General features: G+C 42.1%; 1 protein-coding gene across 1 annotated transcript in view; it reads right to left on the bottom strand.

The window, feature by feature from the left end:
- The window catches only part of acss2 (acyl-CoA synthetase short chain family member 2), a 34,919-nt gene that overhangs the window by 11,872 nt on the left and 4,337 nt on the right, over window positions 1-18,710 (bottom strand). The window contains exons 3-8 of the mRNA XM_040151786.1: window positions 8,710-8,801; window positions 8,030-8,133; window positions 7,857-7,929; window positions 4,595-4,670; window positions 3,182-3,293; window positions 2,118-2,165 (exon numbers count right to left, since the gene is read on the bottom strand). Of these exons, the coding sequence (XP_040007720.1) occupies window positions 2,118-2,165; window positions 3,182-3,293; window positions 4,595-4,670; window positions 7,857-7,929; window positions 8,030-8,133; window positions 8,710-8,801 (505 nt within the window). The remainder of the gene's footprint in view (window positions 1-2,117; window positions 2,166-3,181; window positions 3,294-4,594; window positions 4,671-7,856; window positions 7,930-8,029; window positions 8,134-8,709; window positions 8,802-18,710) is intronic.

The following is an 18,710-nucleotide window of genomic DNA, read 5'->3' as shown; positions in this document are numbered from 1 at the left end:
AGAGTCTTACCCGAGAAGACTCGAAGCTCCAACTGCTGCCAAATGGTTTTGTACCAAGTACTTAATTAAGGGTCTGAATACTTTTGTAAATGAGAGATTTCGGTTTTTGATGTATAATAAATTTGCAAAAATTTCTAAAAACATGTTTTCACTTTGTCATTAGGGGTTATTGAGAGTAAAAATGTCATTTTATCCATTTAAAATTAAACCTACAACACAATTAAGAGCAAAAAGCGAAGGGGTCTGAATACTTTCTAAAGCTACTATATATGGACAGATGTTGGCTCACAGAGAGAAAGACAGACAAGCAGGGAATGACAGAGACATAAAATTTAGTCCAAAAATAAATCATGAGTCCACAAAATCGTTCCAATTACTTAGAGTGGTCCAGTTTGCCTACGAGCGATGATTTGGTGGTTTTGTCGGATCAATTTAATTTGCCTGCATGTGCCAAAAAAAAAAACAAAAAAAAAAAACAATCAACCAGTCTCAGAAGAGCAAGTGAGTTCCTTTTCAACAGTAAGTAGACCCAGGTCTGATGTCGACTCAGCATCTTTTACACACAGATACACCACAGATCTGACCAGCGGGCGTCATGTTAAAGACGGTGTCATGTTGATAGGTCCTTGTGTTTTCTGTTACGACCAAAACGCTTCCTGCATGTTCAGACTCTTCTAAATAACTGACCATCCAGCAAAGTAAACAGTTTATAATCTACTGTGATTTGTTTTCAGTTTCACTTGATTTAGATCTTTTACGAGCTGAAGCATATGTGCACAAGGAGAGAAACTACGCAGCACAGTTAGGGGCGAAAAAGAGGCCTGATTACTACGTGTATCACACCAACACCGAGATGTAGCTTCAGCCGGGTAAGATTTGACCAGACATGAAGCAACGCTGGCGAGATTCGCAGTACAGGCTGAGGTAATGTGGCCACTGAAAAGAGGAAACACAGGGCTCTACCTCTGGTCCCCGAGACAAAGTCTTCGCTTAAATACAACCAGGTTACTGAGAAAGAATCAGGGGTCTCTTTGTATCTGCATCTGGGCAAAATATGCAATTAGGGGGACAAAAGCAGTTTTAAATGAAATATTTGTTTCTTTTACCACAAACTGAATCCACCAACAGGTCTGGTGCATATATACACCGATCGGCCGCAACGTTAAATTGACATCAAAAAATTCCAACTCAAGTCCTGCCTGCGGGGAGAAATGGGGTCTTCAGAAAGGGTTTAAAACTGCAGAGGCCAAGTTGTTTTTATTTAAACCAAAGATCAAATCCTGGTGAGCCACAGCCGACAGACCCCGGATTCTTTCTGACTTGTGGTGTGTAAGTAAAAGAGAGAAGCGTTACAGCAGTTACATCAGTGAGAACAGCACAACACTCTTCGGAGGCAGTAGGCGGTTTTGGGCTGTGTACAAAATATAAAAGATGCTCAACTCTGCCGAGAATGTGCAGTCAAAGGTAAACGTGTACAACCACAACAGAGAGAGTGTGTTCACAACAGACAGCAAGAGAGAAACCTCTGTTAATCCAATTCCACGCCTACAGAAATTTTACACTTTATTCCAATGAATGTAGATGCTCCAGCAAACCTTTGAGAACACGAGTAACACTTTCCCTTTTCCAATGATATTTTGGTGCAGTTCTTTTTTAAATGCAGGTCTTAATTTTGATTCTGCTGTGTCTGTCTCATACTGCAACGGCCAATTTTATTGTCAGCAGATAGAGACAATGTCATCGTCACAAAACTCAAGTTTATTTGTTTCTAAATTAGGGAAAATCGTTTTTCATGTTCACAAATGTAGTTTGAACCGTCAATAATCACCGGAATAACAAACTGCTGTTGCTCTGCAAAAACAATAAATCAGCAATAACAGCTTCTTAAATAGTAATTTTTGAGTTGTAATAGCTTTCAAGTGCCAAACAGGCATTAAACAAAGCATAATGAATTCCTCTAACTAAATTAACCCGCGTTAGGATGAAACTTTTCTTTCTTTTTACCCCTTTAACAGCAGTAATATGTAATTTCTGCTTGTGGGTGAAATTTCCCTTTAAAAGATCAAAACCAAAGATGTTATGGGAGATTTAGTGGAGGGCGGAGGTTATGAAAATACCTGCGGAACAGGACGCGTTTTCTTTACTCTCCCTGTCTGATTCTCCTGCTGGACAGGAGGGGCGAGAGGAAGAGGAGGAGGAGGAGGAGGAGGAGGAGGGAGAGGTTAAGGAGGGAGAGTGGTTATTTTAAAAACACAAACTAAAGAAGGCAAAGTTCCCAAACAAAACAAACAAACAAAAAAAACCCCCAAAACAACAGGGTCCAAAATGCCAAATCAAGCTGAGAAAGAATTTTTTGAGGAGCTTTTCAGGAATGATTACGTAAAAAAATGTAGATTCTACGGGGCCAGTTTCACAGAAGATCATCCACAGTGCTTCTGAATTTTTCAAACGAAACCTACAAACATTTGAGGAAAAGTCAGGAAGGTGACCTTGCTGGGTGATGAAACCGCTTCATAAAATGATCGGCCATAAATCAGAGGCGTTTACTTCTACACTAAGGCGTACATTGTTTTTAAATGAGAATTATAATTGAGTCTTATTGTCAATAAATCACACCAATAGACCCGAACCAACAGTGTGTTAGCCCGTCTCTCAGCACTTTCTGACGTCCCTCCTCTGTCTGTGGCTCTCAGCTCCGAGCCCATTGGTTCCTACTGAAGATTTAAATCTTTAAACACACCTCACAAATATGTAGTTTTATTTAAAAAAACAAAACAAAACAATGGAGCTCTCTGGCACAGAGGAATAAGATAATGTACATCAGGCTTTGGATACACACACATTACTTGCCGGTAGGAGACATTTTCATTGTCGGTTCTGGTCTTTTAATGGGATTCGTTAACACAAGAAAAATACTGATATAATGAGTCTGGAATCGGTACATGTTGGTAAAACTGAACCCTCTGTGTTTTACCTGACGAAGACGCAAGCAGCAAAGCAATGATGTTTTCTTGGGGAGAATGTGAACTTAAATCAAGCTAACATATAAAGGATACACTATGATGGGACTGTGATGGGATGATGTAACCATGACAGATTAAACTAAAGTTTTAACCACAGGTGGCAGTGACCCTTGGGTGTCGTAAAAGGGCCCAGTTTGGGTTTGCAGTTTGTCGTTCACCTGCAGGTCGGGACAGGATCGTTTGGCCGGAGGAGACTGAGAGCCCAGGGAAGTCTCGTCTGCTTCCTTGGACAAGTGCTTCAGCATTATACACTTCTCCACTGGGAAACCCCTGTGCAGAGACAAAGACATGGCAGCGGTCACAGTCTCATACTCGGTGAGTATTACAGTACCAGCAAGTTTTTCGTAACGTTCAGTGTGTACTTCTTACGTAGTCACCTATGTTGTTTCAAAAAAGTCATTACAGAGGTGTGGTAATGCCCTGGAATACTGGCATGCTTGAGGGATAATCTATACAAGCCAACCGATCTGGCTCACACATTGCTACTGGACCAGCCCATCTGTCCTGATCCAAACAGGGGTCACCTGTTCAGGTTTGCGGGGGGGGGGGGGGCGACACCAAAGAGGTCTGTCATGTACAGATGCATGTGTGGAGAACTGATCCAACTCCAGCTCTGTTCCAATGAGTGGCTGCATTGTTCATTTCTCCTCAACATCAAGGAAAACATGGTTGTGTGTGTGTGGGAATGAAACTGTAATGAACCCAACGTTTCACTAGTGAAATGAAAAGCTGTATATTCATGGATTAGACAGGGCCCACACTTTAAGGCATTCTCGTTGATGAGAAAAGAATTTGGAAGAATAAAACCAAATTGATTTTGTTTGTAATAAAACTGTGAAGTCACTGGTGGATCATCAGCAAACTACAAAGTTTAATCAGTGGGTCTTGTTCAGTAACTCTACATTATTCCATTATTTATCCCTATTTGATTTACAGTCGTATTGTTTGGGCTGATACAGTACATTCCCCTTGCTCTTTAAGTATCTCAGGTATAACAGTGTACTCTTCTGTTCATGTTGTGTGTTTCTTTTTATTTCACTAAATCATGTTGTATTTATGAATCTGTTATTCTTCGCCCTTTGCTCTTTCTTTAAACTTTCAGAAGCCTGTGGTTTTCCTGACCTCATGTCACATCTGTTTTAATTCTATTATCTGATCTCAACCCGACTTGTTTCCTACTGATTAATATCATATTTAATATTTTGTTAAACATATGTTTGGTGTATTCTTACTGTAATCCTATTTTTAGATTCAGCTCTATGTACGTTTTGAGATGGACCCTGTAAAGATGAATTGCTACTGAAGTAGAATTTGAAGACCAATTCTGAATAAACGATAACAAATGACAATTTAAAAAAAAAAAGAATTAGTATTTCTGTAATTCCGCTGTGTTTTGTTCGTCTTGTGTGTCTCGTACTGAGATTCATGGGTCCTCATTAACGCAGAAGAACCAGTGTCTGTGTGCGCAGTACGACTTGTTTGACCCTGCACTTCTGCCTCACTTGCTTGTGAACCAGAAGCCGTACGTACAAAGTTTTATCTGCTGGTGTGCGTGTGCCTGGACAGCTTACTTGTCTCTACATTTCTGCAGCGCCTCGTCAGCCAAGAGCTTCAGGTTGATCAGCTTATCTCCTCGATAGAAACCATCTGAACGAATGAGAGATTAAAACAGAGGTGAACAAAGAGACTGACACAGATAAAGAGGGAGTTGTCATGTATTGGGTTAGACGGGTCATGTGTCTAGTAAACAGGAAGTAGTGGAGCGGAACGGACAGAGACAGCCGGGAGGCGTGTCGCTGGGGTACCCGCTGACGGGACAATAAAAGCAATTAAAAGACGACGCTCCATGTCACGACTCATTTCAGGATCTAATTAAGTATCAAGATCGATAGTGTGAGAGTGTGAGACACAAATGGATATAATGACTCTTAATAATTAATGTTGATACATAAGCAATAATGTTGGTTACCATTTCTTATTTCATGGGCTTTTTGGGATCTTTTGGTTATTATGTAATAAGAATAATAATAACGCTCAGGAGGCGGAGGAGAAGGAGAAGAAAGCAGGTAGCTTTGAAACTTCGAGGCATTCAGATCAGCCATAGGATTTTGTCCCCCATCTTATACAGTACAGTTGTGGTGTAAAGATATCGCTTCACGCCCATCTGGTATATGATCACTGTGTTACAACGGGCCTGTTCTTTAAGCCTCGATTTCTGTCCTCGCAGTCACTTCCAGCCATGTTGCGTAATCACCACTCTCCAAAAGGAGAGGTCAATCCCATCTCCTGTCACAAATTGGGTGGACATCCATGAGTCTCAGCATTTTCACAGCTCAAAGTTCAGCCAACTCCTCAGCCACACACAGCGTTGGGATTAGTTTGCGACAGGAGGCAAAAGTATTTCCGCCCCTTTGCTGAAATGAGCAAGAGGTAAGTTTTGGTCCATCCAAGGCGTAAGACAGACCTTAGTATACTTTAACTCACATTTTAAAGTCCCATTCCACTCAAAAATGTGTTTTTTCCTATGGCCCCTTAACTCGGATGTTTGACATTCGCTGTGCAGGATGATGTATGGCCCTTGAAGGCTCTTTTTTCACATTCGTTTGTTGAAGGGAGCAAGTTCCCCCCTGCTCACCTTCTATCTGAGTTTGAGGCGTTTACGTACGAGCAGCACTGACATATCAGCACCTTTCTAGTTAATATGGTGAACTTGTTAGAAAACAGTTGCCGCCTGCTGCGGCTGAAATCGTGGTGAGAGCGAACCAGCGCAGCTGTGGTCCGGGCAGGTAAACAATGAGCTGACTCTGGCCATAAAGCTGAGCAGGCCGAGCAGAGCTGCAGATTCAGGGGACAATTCTCTGTAGCTTCATCACTAGGAGCGACTCCTTTCACTTTGTCACGCCGTTTTCACATTGTCATTTGATGCACCCTTTTCTTTCGGTCCTTCTCCTGGTCTGCAGGGAGGGAGGCCAGATAGGCCTCGTCCTGCTGCTGCCTTAGCACTTGGGTCTGATTCCTCTCCTCCCGTTCAAGGCGTTCTGACATCAGATATGTTTGGTTGGCATCCATGATGAAGGTGTTAAGTAGCCGCTTTAGAGAAAGGGTGATGAAAGAGGCTTACGCTATTTAGCTCTTCAGCTCGATGTAAGTCATCCTGGGTAAGAGCGTCAATTCAATTTCTACAAAATACAGGTATTATTCATTGATAACAAGTCCTCGGATCCGAAGCTCCACAGTTTACAGCAGGACATCAACTCCTGCAGCATCATGAATAGTTTAGATAGTTTACAAAACTTCATCTACGGTTTGAAAAACCGAATGAGATTCAGCAGATATTTTAGCTTTGTTTCATCATTCATGCTCTAATTACTTTCTTTACAAGGTAATAAAACTCTACAAGTACACAACCAGTCAGGATAACAAGACCCCAAGTTTAAGACTCTACGATCCGCTTACAGGACTCGTATGAGAGTGTGTGCGCTCCAACCACAGGCCATTAACCCGGTGGATTAATAGGTTCATATCCCCGGATTCTAATCCAGATAATACTTTGATTACTGGTCACAGCTCTCAGCCTCTCAGCCTGCATCTCCTTCAGTTACCTGTCTCAACCATTTGGCTCAACTCACTGAGAAGCCGGAGTAAGACGTCAGCGCCCCGCACCGGCTCAGCTGTGTCTACTGACAGCCCCTAGTTCTGCTGAGGTGTCTTTGAGCAAGACACTGACCCTCTTCCTCCGCGGTCATTCGTGTCTCAAATGTCCATGAGTACAGTACTATGAGTTATTTAAATGACGACGCTTGTGTTATTTTAACTTGCTGTGTTGATCACAATGAATGAATGCGTCACTGGGTGTGACAGCGTGACTCTTCCCATTGTTTTGGTCTTTTCACGTGTCTTGTCGATTTAAGAATATAGAACAACACATGCTTATCTTTAAAATTTAAACTGTATAATACAAATGTGCCCAAAAAAAAAAAAAAAAAAAAGGTGTAGTGACTAATCAGCTACAGACCTGACCAATAACTTTTCTATTAAAACATTTGTGAATCAGTTTCTACAAATTTGTCTCTAATTGCTTTATAATCTGTACAATTTAAGGCAATGGGTGGCAAAATGAAGTCAAGCAAATAAAATAAACAAAATACAGAGGTTACAAACCCAACAGAGACAAAACCCAGGGCACAAAAAAGTCTGCAAAGCAACACTGGCTGCTGTTTGTTAAGCTAAAAGGGCCAAACCAAAAGGTTTCTTGTTTTTTTTTTAAATAAATCAGCTTAGATCTTCTCTCATCTATTCTGTGGAGCCCAAACAGTCAGAGAATTGGGGGGGGGGCATGCCTGCCTCACAATCCACAGTGGATATTACACCTTTGCACTAATCACTGAACGCAGAACTTTTAAAACTTACACAACATGTAAATACCGTTTTTTTTTTTCTCATTAGCTTATGTCTTGTTTTACGAGATGTTGCTGGAGCTGTACTGGATTTTGGGATAATTCCTGCAAATTATGCGAGGTGAAAATGTGCTTCGTTTTTGTGTGAACACACCTTCAGGTAACTCAGACATGCAGTTGGTTTTTTGTCTTGCCTCTAATACACAGAGAGGTCAGAGGTCAAGTTCAGACACGGAACAGCAAATCTGGAGCTAGCATTGCTTCAAGGTGCAGTCCAAGACCAATCTTTCCACTCAGACAACCACCGTCCTGTATTTAGCCCTGCATTTATGCGCAGATTCATGATAAAAAAATCGTTTACTGGGCCCCACAATGCCTTCAAACTAGTCTCGCGGAAACCCGTAACGTAGATTTATTTTCTCAATCTGAAACTGACCTGCTGTGATGAGCAGCGAGCACTGGGAGTCCAGGATCCTCTCACACAGAGACTCAGCAGAGAAACCTGCAAACTGGGAACAGCAGTACATACAGCATTAACATCTGTCTTTAATCTTGAGCGTGGCGATGCCCCCTACGCACTCTTTTATATGACTCACATTTCTTACTCACCACTATGGAGTGAACAGCTCCGATGCGGACGCAGGCCAACATGGCTACCACCAGTTCAACCACCATGGGCATGTAAATGGACACACGGTCGCCCTTCTTCACTCCTACAGACAAGGTCAGACAGGTGAGGGACAGAGCCAAAAACACTGGTGGACAGACAGACTTCATCTGACTTTACTCTGTCACACAAGAAATTAGAAACCAGTGCGCCTGGACAAGATCCCGGTATTTGCACTAGAAAGTGTCAGGATCTGTTAAATACACGAGAGTCACTGTTCCTCATGTTATTCCGGTAAAACTGAAGGCTCTTAACAGTATTTAAGAACACAGCGTGAGTTAGGGAAACACCAGTTTAACTCAGAGTATCTGCCAGTACAGAGTAGTGGTCCGATACCAGTGCTCTCTTTTTCCCATATGTAAAATCTACATTTCACTCTCGGGCCATTTTCAAACTGAGTTTTTAAAAACTGAGTTGGCACCCTGTCGTCACCGAATTCAGTGTTGACTCATGGCATCAACACTGAATAATGACGCCAACAAAGAAACTTAAAACTGAATGCGGATCAGTCACATCATGGCACTTCCATTTAATCAGATCGGTATCTGCGTCAGACCTGATTCGGCGGATCAGGTCGGGGCTGTCCACAGGTTCAGGTGTGACTTAGGTAGTTTTAACCTACCCTGAGACTTCAGGACGTTGGCAAACTGACAGACCCTCTGCAGCAGCTCTCTGTAGGTCACCGTCAACTCATCACCAGGCTCATTGCCTTCCCTGAAATAAACAAACAGAAAAACGCAGGAAAAAAGAAACGTCATATTTTCAGAAATACTCCTGGTTTCTTAACATTTGTTAAACAAAGAAATAAGCAACAAAATGATTATTAAGAAATATCAGCAAGTAACCCTTTACACCACCATTTGTTTGTTTTTTGTTTGTCTCAATTTAAAACACACATTCACACACTGGGCTCAAGGCTGGATCAAAATTTCTTTAGTTCTGTGCTGACATGATTCATATTCATAATTTTATGTGTATAATCAAATAACTACTATTCCAGCTTGGACAAAATGTACACACTGCAAATCCACTGGGAAAAATTAAGGGGTTAAGAGGGAACCAGCAGCCCGACTTGGCCCCGGGGCGACCAAGCAGGTTAATCCGGCTTGGTTGCTTGTGTCACCTCAACAGCGGGCTTCAACCACAACACAAAGAAGCAGTGATTAACAGCCCAGAAAAATCTACACTCTTTTTGGAGCCACCTTTTCATTGGTAAAACTTCAACCCAGTTGTGAAACTCATCTCAAAAAGAAACTCTTTCCCAACTTTCCTTTTCACAACAGACTATCATCCAGGGCATTTGAGGAACTGTGCGCTTGCAAAAGCATTATTCAAGGTCATGTAACCCCCCCACACACACGCACGCGTGGTCAATCTGTAGCAGTAAAACCTTTAGATTAATATAAGAGGTCTTGAGAAGTGAACGAGCTGTGACAGCTCTGCCTCTCCAGATTATTAAATAGAGCCGTGCTCTCCAGCGAGCGTCGTCTGGCTTGTCTCTCAGCATCACAGTCTACAAACTGAAAAACAATTAGCGACGGGAGGACAGTGGTAGGCTGAAAAAGGAACGAAGACATGAAGCTGTGTCCCCATTCTGCAATACAATCTAACAGTATATACAGTTAGGGACAAAAGTATTTGGACAGTGACGCAATTCTTGTAATTTTGCCTTTGCACTCCAGAGCTTCTCAAGGCAAAGAAATGGAGTATTCTTCAATGGCCAAGTCAGTCGACCTGACTTCAACCCAACTGGGCACGATTTACACTTCCTGAAGACAAAACTGAGGGCAGCGAGACCCACTAACAATCAGACCTGGCAAAGCATCTCAAGGGAGGAAACTCAGCATTGGTGAAGTCCATGGGTTCCAGACTTCAGGAAGTCATTGACTGTAAAAGGATTTTCATACAAGTATTAATAATAATCCTGATATTCATAATTATGCTGAAAAGGAGAGACTATGTATCAAAACGGCTTTAATTCCTAAACGGTTTAACGTGATATTTTTTTTAAACCTCTTGAATAAAAGCTGCACTCAGTTTACAGCCTCCAGATCTCAACACGGAGAAACAGAATGACATCTGAAGGCATTAGAGTTGAACGTGACAACATAGTTTATGTGCAGCATTCTGTAAAACAAACTGGTACGTGTCCTGTGGAGTTTGATTATGTTGCATTTGAATGTTGTTAGTTCTTAGATTCACAACAGTGAAACCAAAGAAACATTTCTACACGTGTGGACCATAATGTTATTGCACTTAACTATTGCAATACAAGAGGTTTACAGGATTAAAAACGATGTTAGGCCAAACACAAAAAAGGCAGTCGCTAATATTGGAAGGTGCTGGGTTATATAAGGCCTAATAAACAAGTAATAGGACTTTAAAATCAGTTATAGAAAATACAGATAGCCAGTGCAGGGCTGAGCTAATGTGATGTGACGCGACTTAATCTATTTGGACAGACAACCAAGTGTCTGTCTTTCTAATTTCAATCGTACAAGTGGAAACACCGTTTTCTGGTCATTTGGTTTAAAAAAAAAAAAATGATATCAGTGAAACAGGTAATAAGACTAATAATGTTGTCCTTCGTTCTGCGCCTTCTTTCTCCTTTATCACTCAGTCTGATGGTCCTGTAGCTGATCACTGCAATGCCAAAGCGTCAACACCCACACCCACACTAGCCTTGCCTTCCACTGGCTAACAGCCCAAAACAAAAACTCTTCAACAGAAATAAAGATTGCAAAATATCTCTCTTTCAGCAACAGTGAGGGGGGGGGATTTCTTTGAGCTCACACTTGAGCTGAATCGGTTAAATGATCCAGAAACGCCGGCCAACACTACTGCTTCTGTGTGTGTGTGTGTGTGGATTCCAGAGTTTCTCAATAGCACATACTGTATCTCTAAGTGTGTGTTTTCCAGTATAGGGCGTGTGCGTGTGTGTGCGTGTGTGTGTGTGTGTGTGTGTGAGGGTTGTCGTTGGGAGGGAAGCTTGTGCAGCTCAAAGGCCTCTGTGAACCGTTTGGCACCTACAGCCGATGGGAGTTGCATTCACAGAATAACTGACACTATGATAAAGCTCTGACCTTCATAATTATTTCCAGCTCGATATCTGAGCCGCCGTGTCAGTGTGATCACAGTCAGGCTCACACATATCCAGTCTGGCTTCAGTCCCGTGTGGAAATATTTTGGCTGTCCCACATGACAAAATGACATGTAACATGTTGGTACCACGGATGAGCAGCCAGTGTTGAGACTTTTCAGCTATGAAGGCTGGTCTGAAGCCAAAGCAGGCAAAGCAGGTTAACCCTGGATGGATTGTAAGACAATGGGCCACTGGGCACAGACATGTAAAAGGCCCCGCCAGCCCTCCTACATAAGAGCAAGACCCTCATACTGAAAGAGACACAAGTCATTTCGTATCTCTTTGTGATCAGATATTGTCTCTACGACTTCCATTCATACATTTGAGAGCTTGCTCATCTTTACAACGACCACAATTGACACCACACGCTTACCAGTACTGCAGGCAGTGCTAGCGTATTACACATTAGCATGCTTGACATGCTTGCACGTTAAAAGCTGAGAGGTTACATGTAACTAAGCCGGCCGTACATGTGTCAATGCGTGAAAGCACATCTCAATCATTCAGGTGGAACGGCGCTTCGATTCCAATCACCTCTTCTCCACTGATTTTGATTCAACTTTCTCCAGGCACATTGACATGGAAGCAGGTTCAACGCGAAACGCCGCGCACACGACAGCTCGAAGAGGCACAGCTGAGCGTTAGCACAGCTGCGCGGCTTATAACCTCATTGCGATCGAGCTGCGGGAAGCCACGAATTCAAGCCCTGCTGGCACGGTGGAAATGGTTTTTCCATAGGACAGCAAGGCAAGGCAACATGGCAACGCTCTGTTTACTGCTAACATGTTGGAGGTAAGACCAGTGGGAACCTGTCACCTGCAGCTCTTCATCCGACATCTCACTGTGATCATTTCTTCTCGTAGTATTGGTACCTGCGATAAATTCCTTTTTGGTATTTTCTGAGCGTTGTATGCCTTTATTAGACAAACGACAGTGGAGAGAAAGGGAATGACAAGTAACGGAGGTCCCCGGCCGGACACGGACTGAGGATGCTGTGGCCCGGGGTTCTCGTCTGAGCTGCTAGGCCACCAGGGCGCCAGCCTCCATGCTATATCCTGATATATATTCTGATCCAGTGACCGCACCGTACCAAACGTGTTGAGACATGGCTTAGTTGGAGGGAGGACACTGTCCCAGGTTGTAGCACAGGTAAGCGCAGTTATCTCCCACCACGGTTTACCTGAAGCTTGGTTCAGAACAGTGCAACTAAAAGGGGCCAATACTGGGCCTGGGAACTGATGCAAGTGGACCCAAGTTGGACCATGTCTGACATGTCCTAAACGGACACTGTACCGAAGATAAACCCTTTTGATTTAATTAACAAAATGACCTTTCTTCTGGCGCCACCTCAGGCTAAATTTATCTTTTGTCCCACAAGTGGTAAAGATCAAAGAATAGCAAAGTTGTACGTCTGGTATTAATCCATAAAAGAAGTGACTTTTTACATTGGTGTGTAATGAACATTACAGCTTCGCGTGGCGGCTAGTGTGGCTATGAAGTATATCTTCTAGTCTTGTAATTTAATCATTGTACGCCCACACATGGCCTCGTAAGAGCAGGAATGTATTTTCATGTCATATTATCTCACAGCTCACAACTGTTGCTGGAATGAGCTCAACAAACTCAATGTCTGGTTGTGAGGAGACCAAACCAAAGTGAGGAAGATGGATCTGTGTGTATGTAGACCTGCGACTTGACGTGCCCTGATGCGATCACATAATCAAATCGCTGTCTCCTCCTTTCAGTCCACGCAGCAGACTGTAACCGGACATATTAACACATCGTCTGAAAATAAAAACTGTATGAACGCAGTGACCTACTGTGCTCCGCTATCAGGTCACACCCACACAGTGGGCAAATTAATCAGCTCTGATAACAACACACACATTCACTTCTTACAGTAATTCAAGACTAAACACTTACACACAAATGGTTTAAAATTAGGACTGAGGCGAGAGACACGGACAAAAATCAGATTCGGCGTCAGTCGGTACGGGCTGCGCTAGCAGCAGCCATAAAAGACTAGCAGTTGCGAGGCGGCTGAGCTGTTACTGACGGTTTTCGGGTGATTTGTCGCTTTAATCTGGCACATCTGGAACGCAACTTTTTTGGGGGTCACCGTCGGAAATTCTGAAATGATTCCAGCCTTTTTGACTTTTTCGACATCTTGCTAGCGTAGATGTAACTTGTAAGCCTGTGACGTCGTCACGTGTCACTGTACTAATGTCAGTGCGGGTAACGTTAGATGTTGACGCATTATGAATAATGTTGGATTACCGTTTCTTATTTCATAGGCTATTTGGGATTTTTGTGGTAATGCTTGTAACAATAATCTTGTCTTTGTCTTACGATCCTGTGTTGAGCTGAAACGATTACAGTCGGTTAATCGATCAGTCAATGGACAGGAAAATAAATGGCAAGTATTTTTGATAACCGATAAATCGTTTCAGTTCTTCTTCAAGCAAAAAAGGTCAAATATTCTCTGGGTTGAGCTTCTGAAGCGCGAGGTTTTGCCGCTTTTCTTTGTATACGTCAGTAAACTGAATATCTCTGGGTATTAAAACTGTTAGCCGGACAAAATGAACAAATTCGACACTGTTGGTTTCTGAGAAAGTACAAACTGCACTTTTAAAATTTTATTGACTAAACGACTGGTCGAAAAAACAATCTGTTGGTATAACTGACAGTGAAAATAACTGTTAGCTGCCGCTCCACTTCTGTGCACTGCACTTTGCAACAAACTGGTTTTTCAAAAGCACTTTTCATCAATAAATTTGACTTTATTGATCCTTTATTTACTGTTCTATTGCTGACTTCTACACATGCTCGCATGCTGGAAACAAGCAACTTCAACGAAGGTCATCGGGCATGTTTCTTTGTCCAGCTAGTCTATCTGGAAATGTTAAGAGCGATAATAGAGCGCACACACGCACACGCACACGCACACACACACACACACACACACACACCTATAAATACACAACAACACTGTGGTTTTAAATGTCAGATGCCAGTGAGAAGACCTTCCCTGTCAGACAAACACTTTCTTTTAAGACAATACAGAGTATGAGGCCATCACGGAAAATAAAAAAGAGGTTTGATGAAGAAATGTTTGAAGTTGCAAGGAATGAAGGAAATGAAAACGCATCTGTGAGAGAGTTCTCACTTTCCCTCCGGCTAAAAGAGGGGACTTTTAAGTGCAAGAAAAAGGGACAAGGGGGGGGTAAAACATAAGAGCAGAGGAGGTTCAGGAAAGTTTTTCATTTTGTCTCAGAGCAACAAGTACTAACTCTGCTACTAACATTATTGATGGTGGGTGTCACTTGAAAAGGCTTCAGCTGATGATGAACATCCTCTGTGCTTCAGCCAAACAGTCTCGTGTGTCACTGCATTTCAGTCCGCTGAAGTCAACGTGACTCTTTTTTTTTTTTTGACTAAAATGATGAACAAACAGAAAAAAAATGAAATTTTCTCTGCATTTTTCCATCTTCACCTCTCTGAGATAGAATGACTGCATACTGGAGCTCATCGATGCAAGTTGAACCGTTAGATGTGATTTGTAAACCCGTCCAAATGCTAAGTTAAATGCAGTTAGACTGGATTTCACTCACCGTTCATTTGAATAAAGAAAGAGGGGCGAGTCGCCTCCGTTCTGACCTGCCCCTGTTCACCTCCTGTACAGTTCACCAGGACTTAATTTTAACATGGGAAATAAAATAATAAGTCACTAATGACTAATCCAGTATCTGACAAAACAATTCATTTCATAACCCTGATGCAAAACTTATGTAACAAATCTAATATTAGCAACCAACATGCAAGTGTTGATATTTTTCTTTCCAAATAATGACTTAACACAAAGAGATTTAGGGTTGGACAGCATTTTACTGAATTCAAATTCACTAATCATTACGCAGAGTATAAAAGATATCCCTCCTGTAAATAATCTGCCTGTACAAAAAATAGTCAGGAATCTATCATTTAGTTTGACTGGAGCAATCTGATCAGTCAAAGAAGCCGTAAGAGGCCAATCTGCACAGTGATTTCCCCGAAAACAAGGCCGGCCAAGATCTGCTGGCTGCTGTGCAAGGCCTTTCAGTAAACTGGGCGAAAGTGATCCGGAAATCTTTCTTACTATAATAGTCAAGAGCTATTTATTCTTCAAGACCTCACTTGCTGAAACAATAATCGATTAAATGGTCAACAGAGAATTTATCTGCAGCAATTTTCATAGTTGATTAATATTTCAAGTCATTTTTAAGTAAAAATGCCCCAAAATTTACTGGTTCAAATTTCTCAAATGTGAATATTTGCTGATTTTCTTCGTAGTTTTTGATAGTAAACTGTTGGTTGGACAAAAGAAAAAAAATGTGAAGACGTCGCCTTGGGATCTGGGAACTTGTAACGGGCATTTTTCACTCTTTCTGACATTTTATAGACTAAACAAACAATTAACAGAGAAAATAATCCGCAAATTAATCGAAAACAATCGTCAGCTGCATCCCCACTAACTTTGGACTAAACTTTCCGGCGTTTTTTCAGGCAGATAAAAAGTCATCTCATCTGCATCCATAATCACGGCGATGGACCCACTTCTTGATATCACTATTACATTCAATCAGACGTTCCCACTTTCCCCATCCTCTCCCTGAATATCCCTGGTTTAAAAGCCCCTGTGTGGTCTGACTGCATTTCTCTCTGTGGCTTCACCATTCACATCAGGACACATCAGTGACCAGAGGCAAGTGACACGAAGAGACAGAAAGGCTTGAGAGGAAACTCAGGAGCGAATGAGGGAAAAAAAGGAAGAAGATGAAAAGAAGTGATGCTGCAGAAAGAGAAGTGAGCCTTTCAGGACAAGCAGGAACAAGTGCAGTGTTTTCATTCAAAGCGAGCCAAGAAAAGGGGAAATGAAATCATTTGAGCAGGTATGTGTCCATTAAGAAAGAGAGAGAAAGGAGATGATGCTGCAGATGTGTGGACAGTGCACAAAATAAAGTCCTTAAATGAATTACTTTACCCCGCAGACCACTGATGCAACAGCAATTCAGTCAGCAACTTTCTCTATCCGTCCTCTGAATAACTCTGCAAGCTGACACACAATGCTTATTGGTTTCCGATGACTACGATTAACTTGCGTATGAGGATGTCAATGATTGATCGATTAACTGCGTTAATAACTCCATTACAAACACATCAACCGACAACGCACGGGATGTGCGATGCAGCTGTCAGAAGATGTACTCTGGTTTGCTGTGGTACCCCGTTGCGCCACAAATTAGAAAAACGAACGCACCTCCTTGACATCCAAGGAAGAAGTAAGTGTCAGCGTGGCTTTTTTTGTGCTCACTGCGGCAGTCGTGGTGATGAACACTGGCGCCTGTGCCGTTCCACCAACTATCTTACGCTCATGCCAACGGCAAAATGGACCGGATGCAGTTTGGCATTTCTGATGAAGTTGGCGTCACAGTATTTGTGCATCTGTCTCAGCCGGGCAGGTGTTTCCAGCAGCTGTACCAACGTCAGCTACAGTGAACAGCGTAACAAGTCGCTCCCGTCATGCAGATGAGGTATGCTTCTTATCTTAGTTAAAAAAAAGCACCCCAGTAAAACAAGAGTCAGCTGTGGGGAGATCGGGGTAACCCGTTTCATGTTCGATATTTACCGTCTAAGGCCAAAGCCCTTTTGATACAGCAAAAAAAAATCGTGTCAGACTTTGTTTCAGTTGTTAGATACGTCCAACAGCTTTAGTCTGATCCAATGCATGTTCTCCGGCGAAGCCTGGAAGTTGTGTGGCACTGTTCGCTCTGTTAAATACTTTGGCTTGTGTCTGGTCAGTTGTTGAATGGCAACAGACGGGAGTGGAAGCTCCACAGTTTAAAATGAAGTCATTACTTTTTGTTGTTTAATTTATAATTCAAGTAACTTGGTGTTTACTTAATCTGTTCTGTAAATTCCCAATTCACTCTGATTCTGCGGCAAACACAGGCCACGTCAGTAGTTAATGGTTAAATGGTTTCGTTGTGGAAAAAGACCACTGTATTTTTACGAACTGTTAACACTTAACTGAGTATTGATTGTTAAGGCGGCCGACTAAAGCTTATGGAAAATGCTTAAAGTTTGCATCCCCGCTTGGTTAGCTGCCCGATGAACCGTAGTTGCCTCAATTCCCAGTGTACAAATTGCAAAAACTCTGCAAAATTTTGAAATGCAGCAAGAGGAAAGTCTAAGAAACCATGACTCAATATGTCAAACAGAAAAGTGTGTACATCCGACTCGCCCAATTCCCCATGTTTTTAAGAGTGTTGGTCAAGACAAATTCTACATCTTTCCATTGATATTGATGTGGAAAATGGAGATGAGCAGAGATTGAAGAAGAGACAAGAAAGTGTGTGGGAGATGGAGACAAAGCTGGAGGAAAGAAAAGACAGAAAAGAATCGGAGGAAGTAGAAAGACAAACGAGAGAGGACGACCGCAGCTCCATTCATTCAATCTGTTCGTATTCAAACCTGTTATTGTGTTCACAGAGGCGACTCCCAACCCCGTCTTACAAAGAGCCCCACACACACACACACACACACACACACACACACACACACACACACACACACACACAGAGGGGAGGCTTTGAATACATCCTTTAAACACATACACACACTCTCTTTTACTGAGGAAATGCAGGCACAAGCCCAACACACTCATTCACACACAATGATCGCACAATATTAAAATTAGCGCTGCACCGATTAGCAAATTAATCAAACTGTAAACCAATCACAGCCATTTCGATAATCGACGTATCAATTCAATCGTTTTTCAAGTAAAAATGACAAAACTTTTGATGGTTCCAGCTTCTCAAGTCTAAGGATTCGTGCTGTTTTTCTTTGTCTTAAAATAGAGTAAATTCAGCATCTTTGGGTGGAGGATGTAGATGTGCTACAACAGCACCTTGGGCTGTAGGACGCTGAAGGACGCTTTTCACTGCCTGATGTTTCATAAATCATAAAAAGGTTATTCTTAGTTGCAGGCCTAATTAAAATCCTGACTATCCCAGATATTCATCGATTACTGGGAGCAAAACAGTTTTCCAGTTGGGAGCTGCGAGTGACTTTTTCTTTTAGTGTCAATTAACGTGCCGATTGATCTCACGTCTGACGTTTGGTCAGAGAAAACAAGACATTTGACCTCGGGCAGTGGGTAAGTATGATGGGCATTCTCACTGGCCTTTTATAGACAAAGTGACTGATCGAGAAAATAACTGGCAGATTTATCGATAATTTAAATAATTTTCAGTTGCAGCCATAATTAACATTTTCACTCTTCACTTAATAATAAATATTATCTGAGATGTGAAAGCCTTTGAATTTTCATAAATCTTTCTACTTTTTCCTTCGACATCAAATATAAAAACAGCCTCATTAATAATAATCATTAAATGATTAACAAAACACAGCCAAAAAAAAAAAAGATGCATCCTTTC

Source organism: Xiphias gladius, chromosome 18, assembly GCF_016859285.1.
Source record: "Xiphias gladius isolate SHS-SW01 ecotype Sanya breed wild chromosome 18, ASM1685928v1, whole genome shotgun sequence".
NCBI lineage: Eukaryota > Metazoa > Chordata > Actinopteri > Istiophoriformes > Xiphiidae > Xiphias > Xiphias gladius.
Note: the sequence above shows the minus strand (reverse complement) of the source record. Positions and strands in the feature narration are given on the sequence as shown.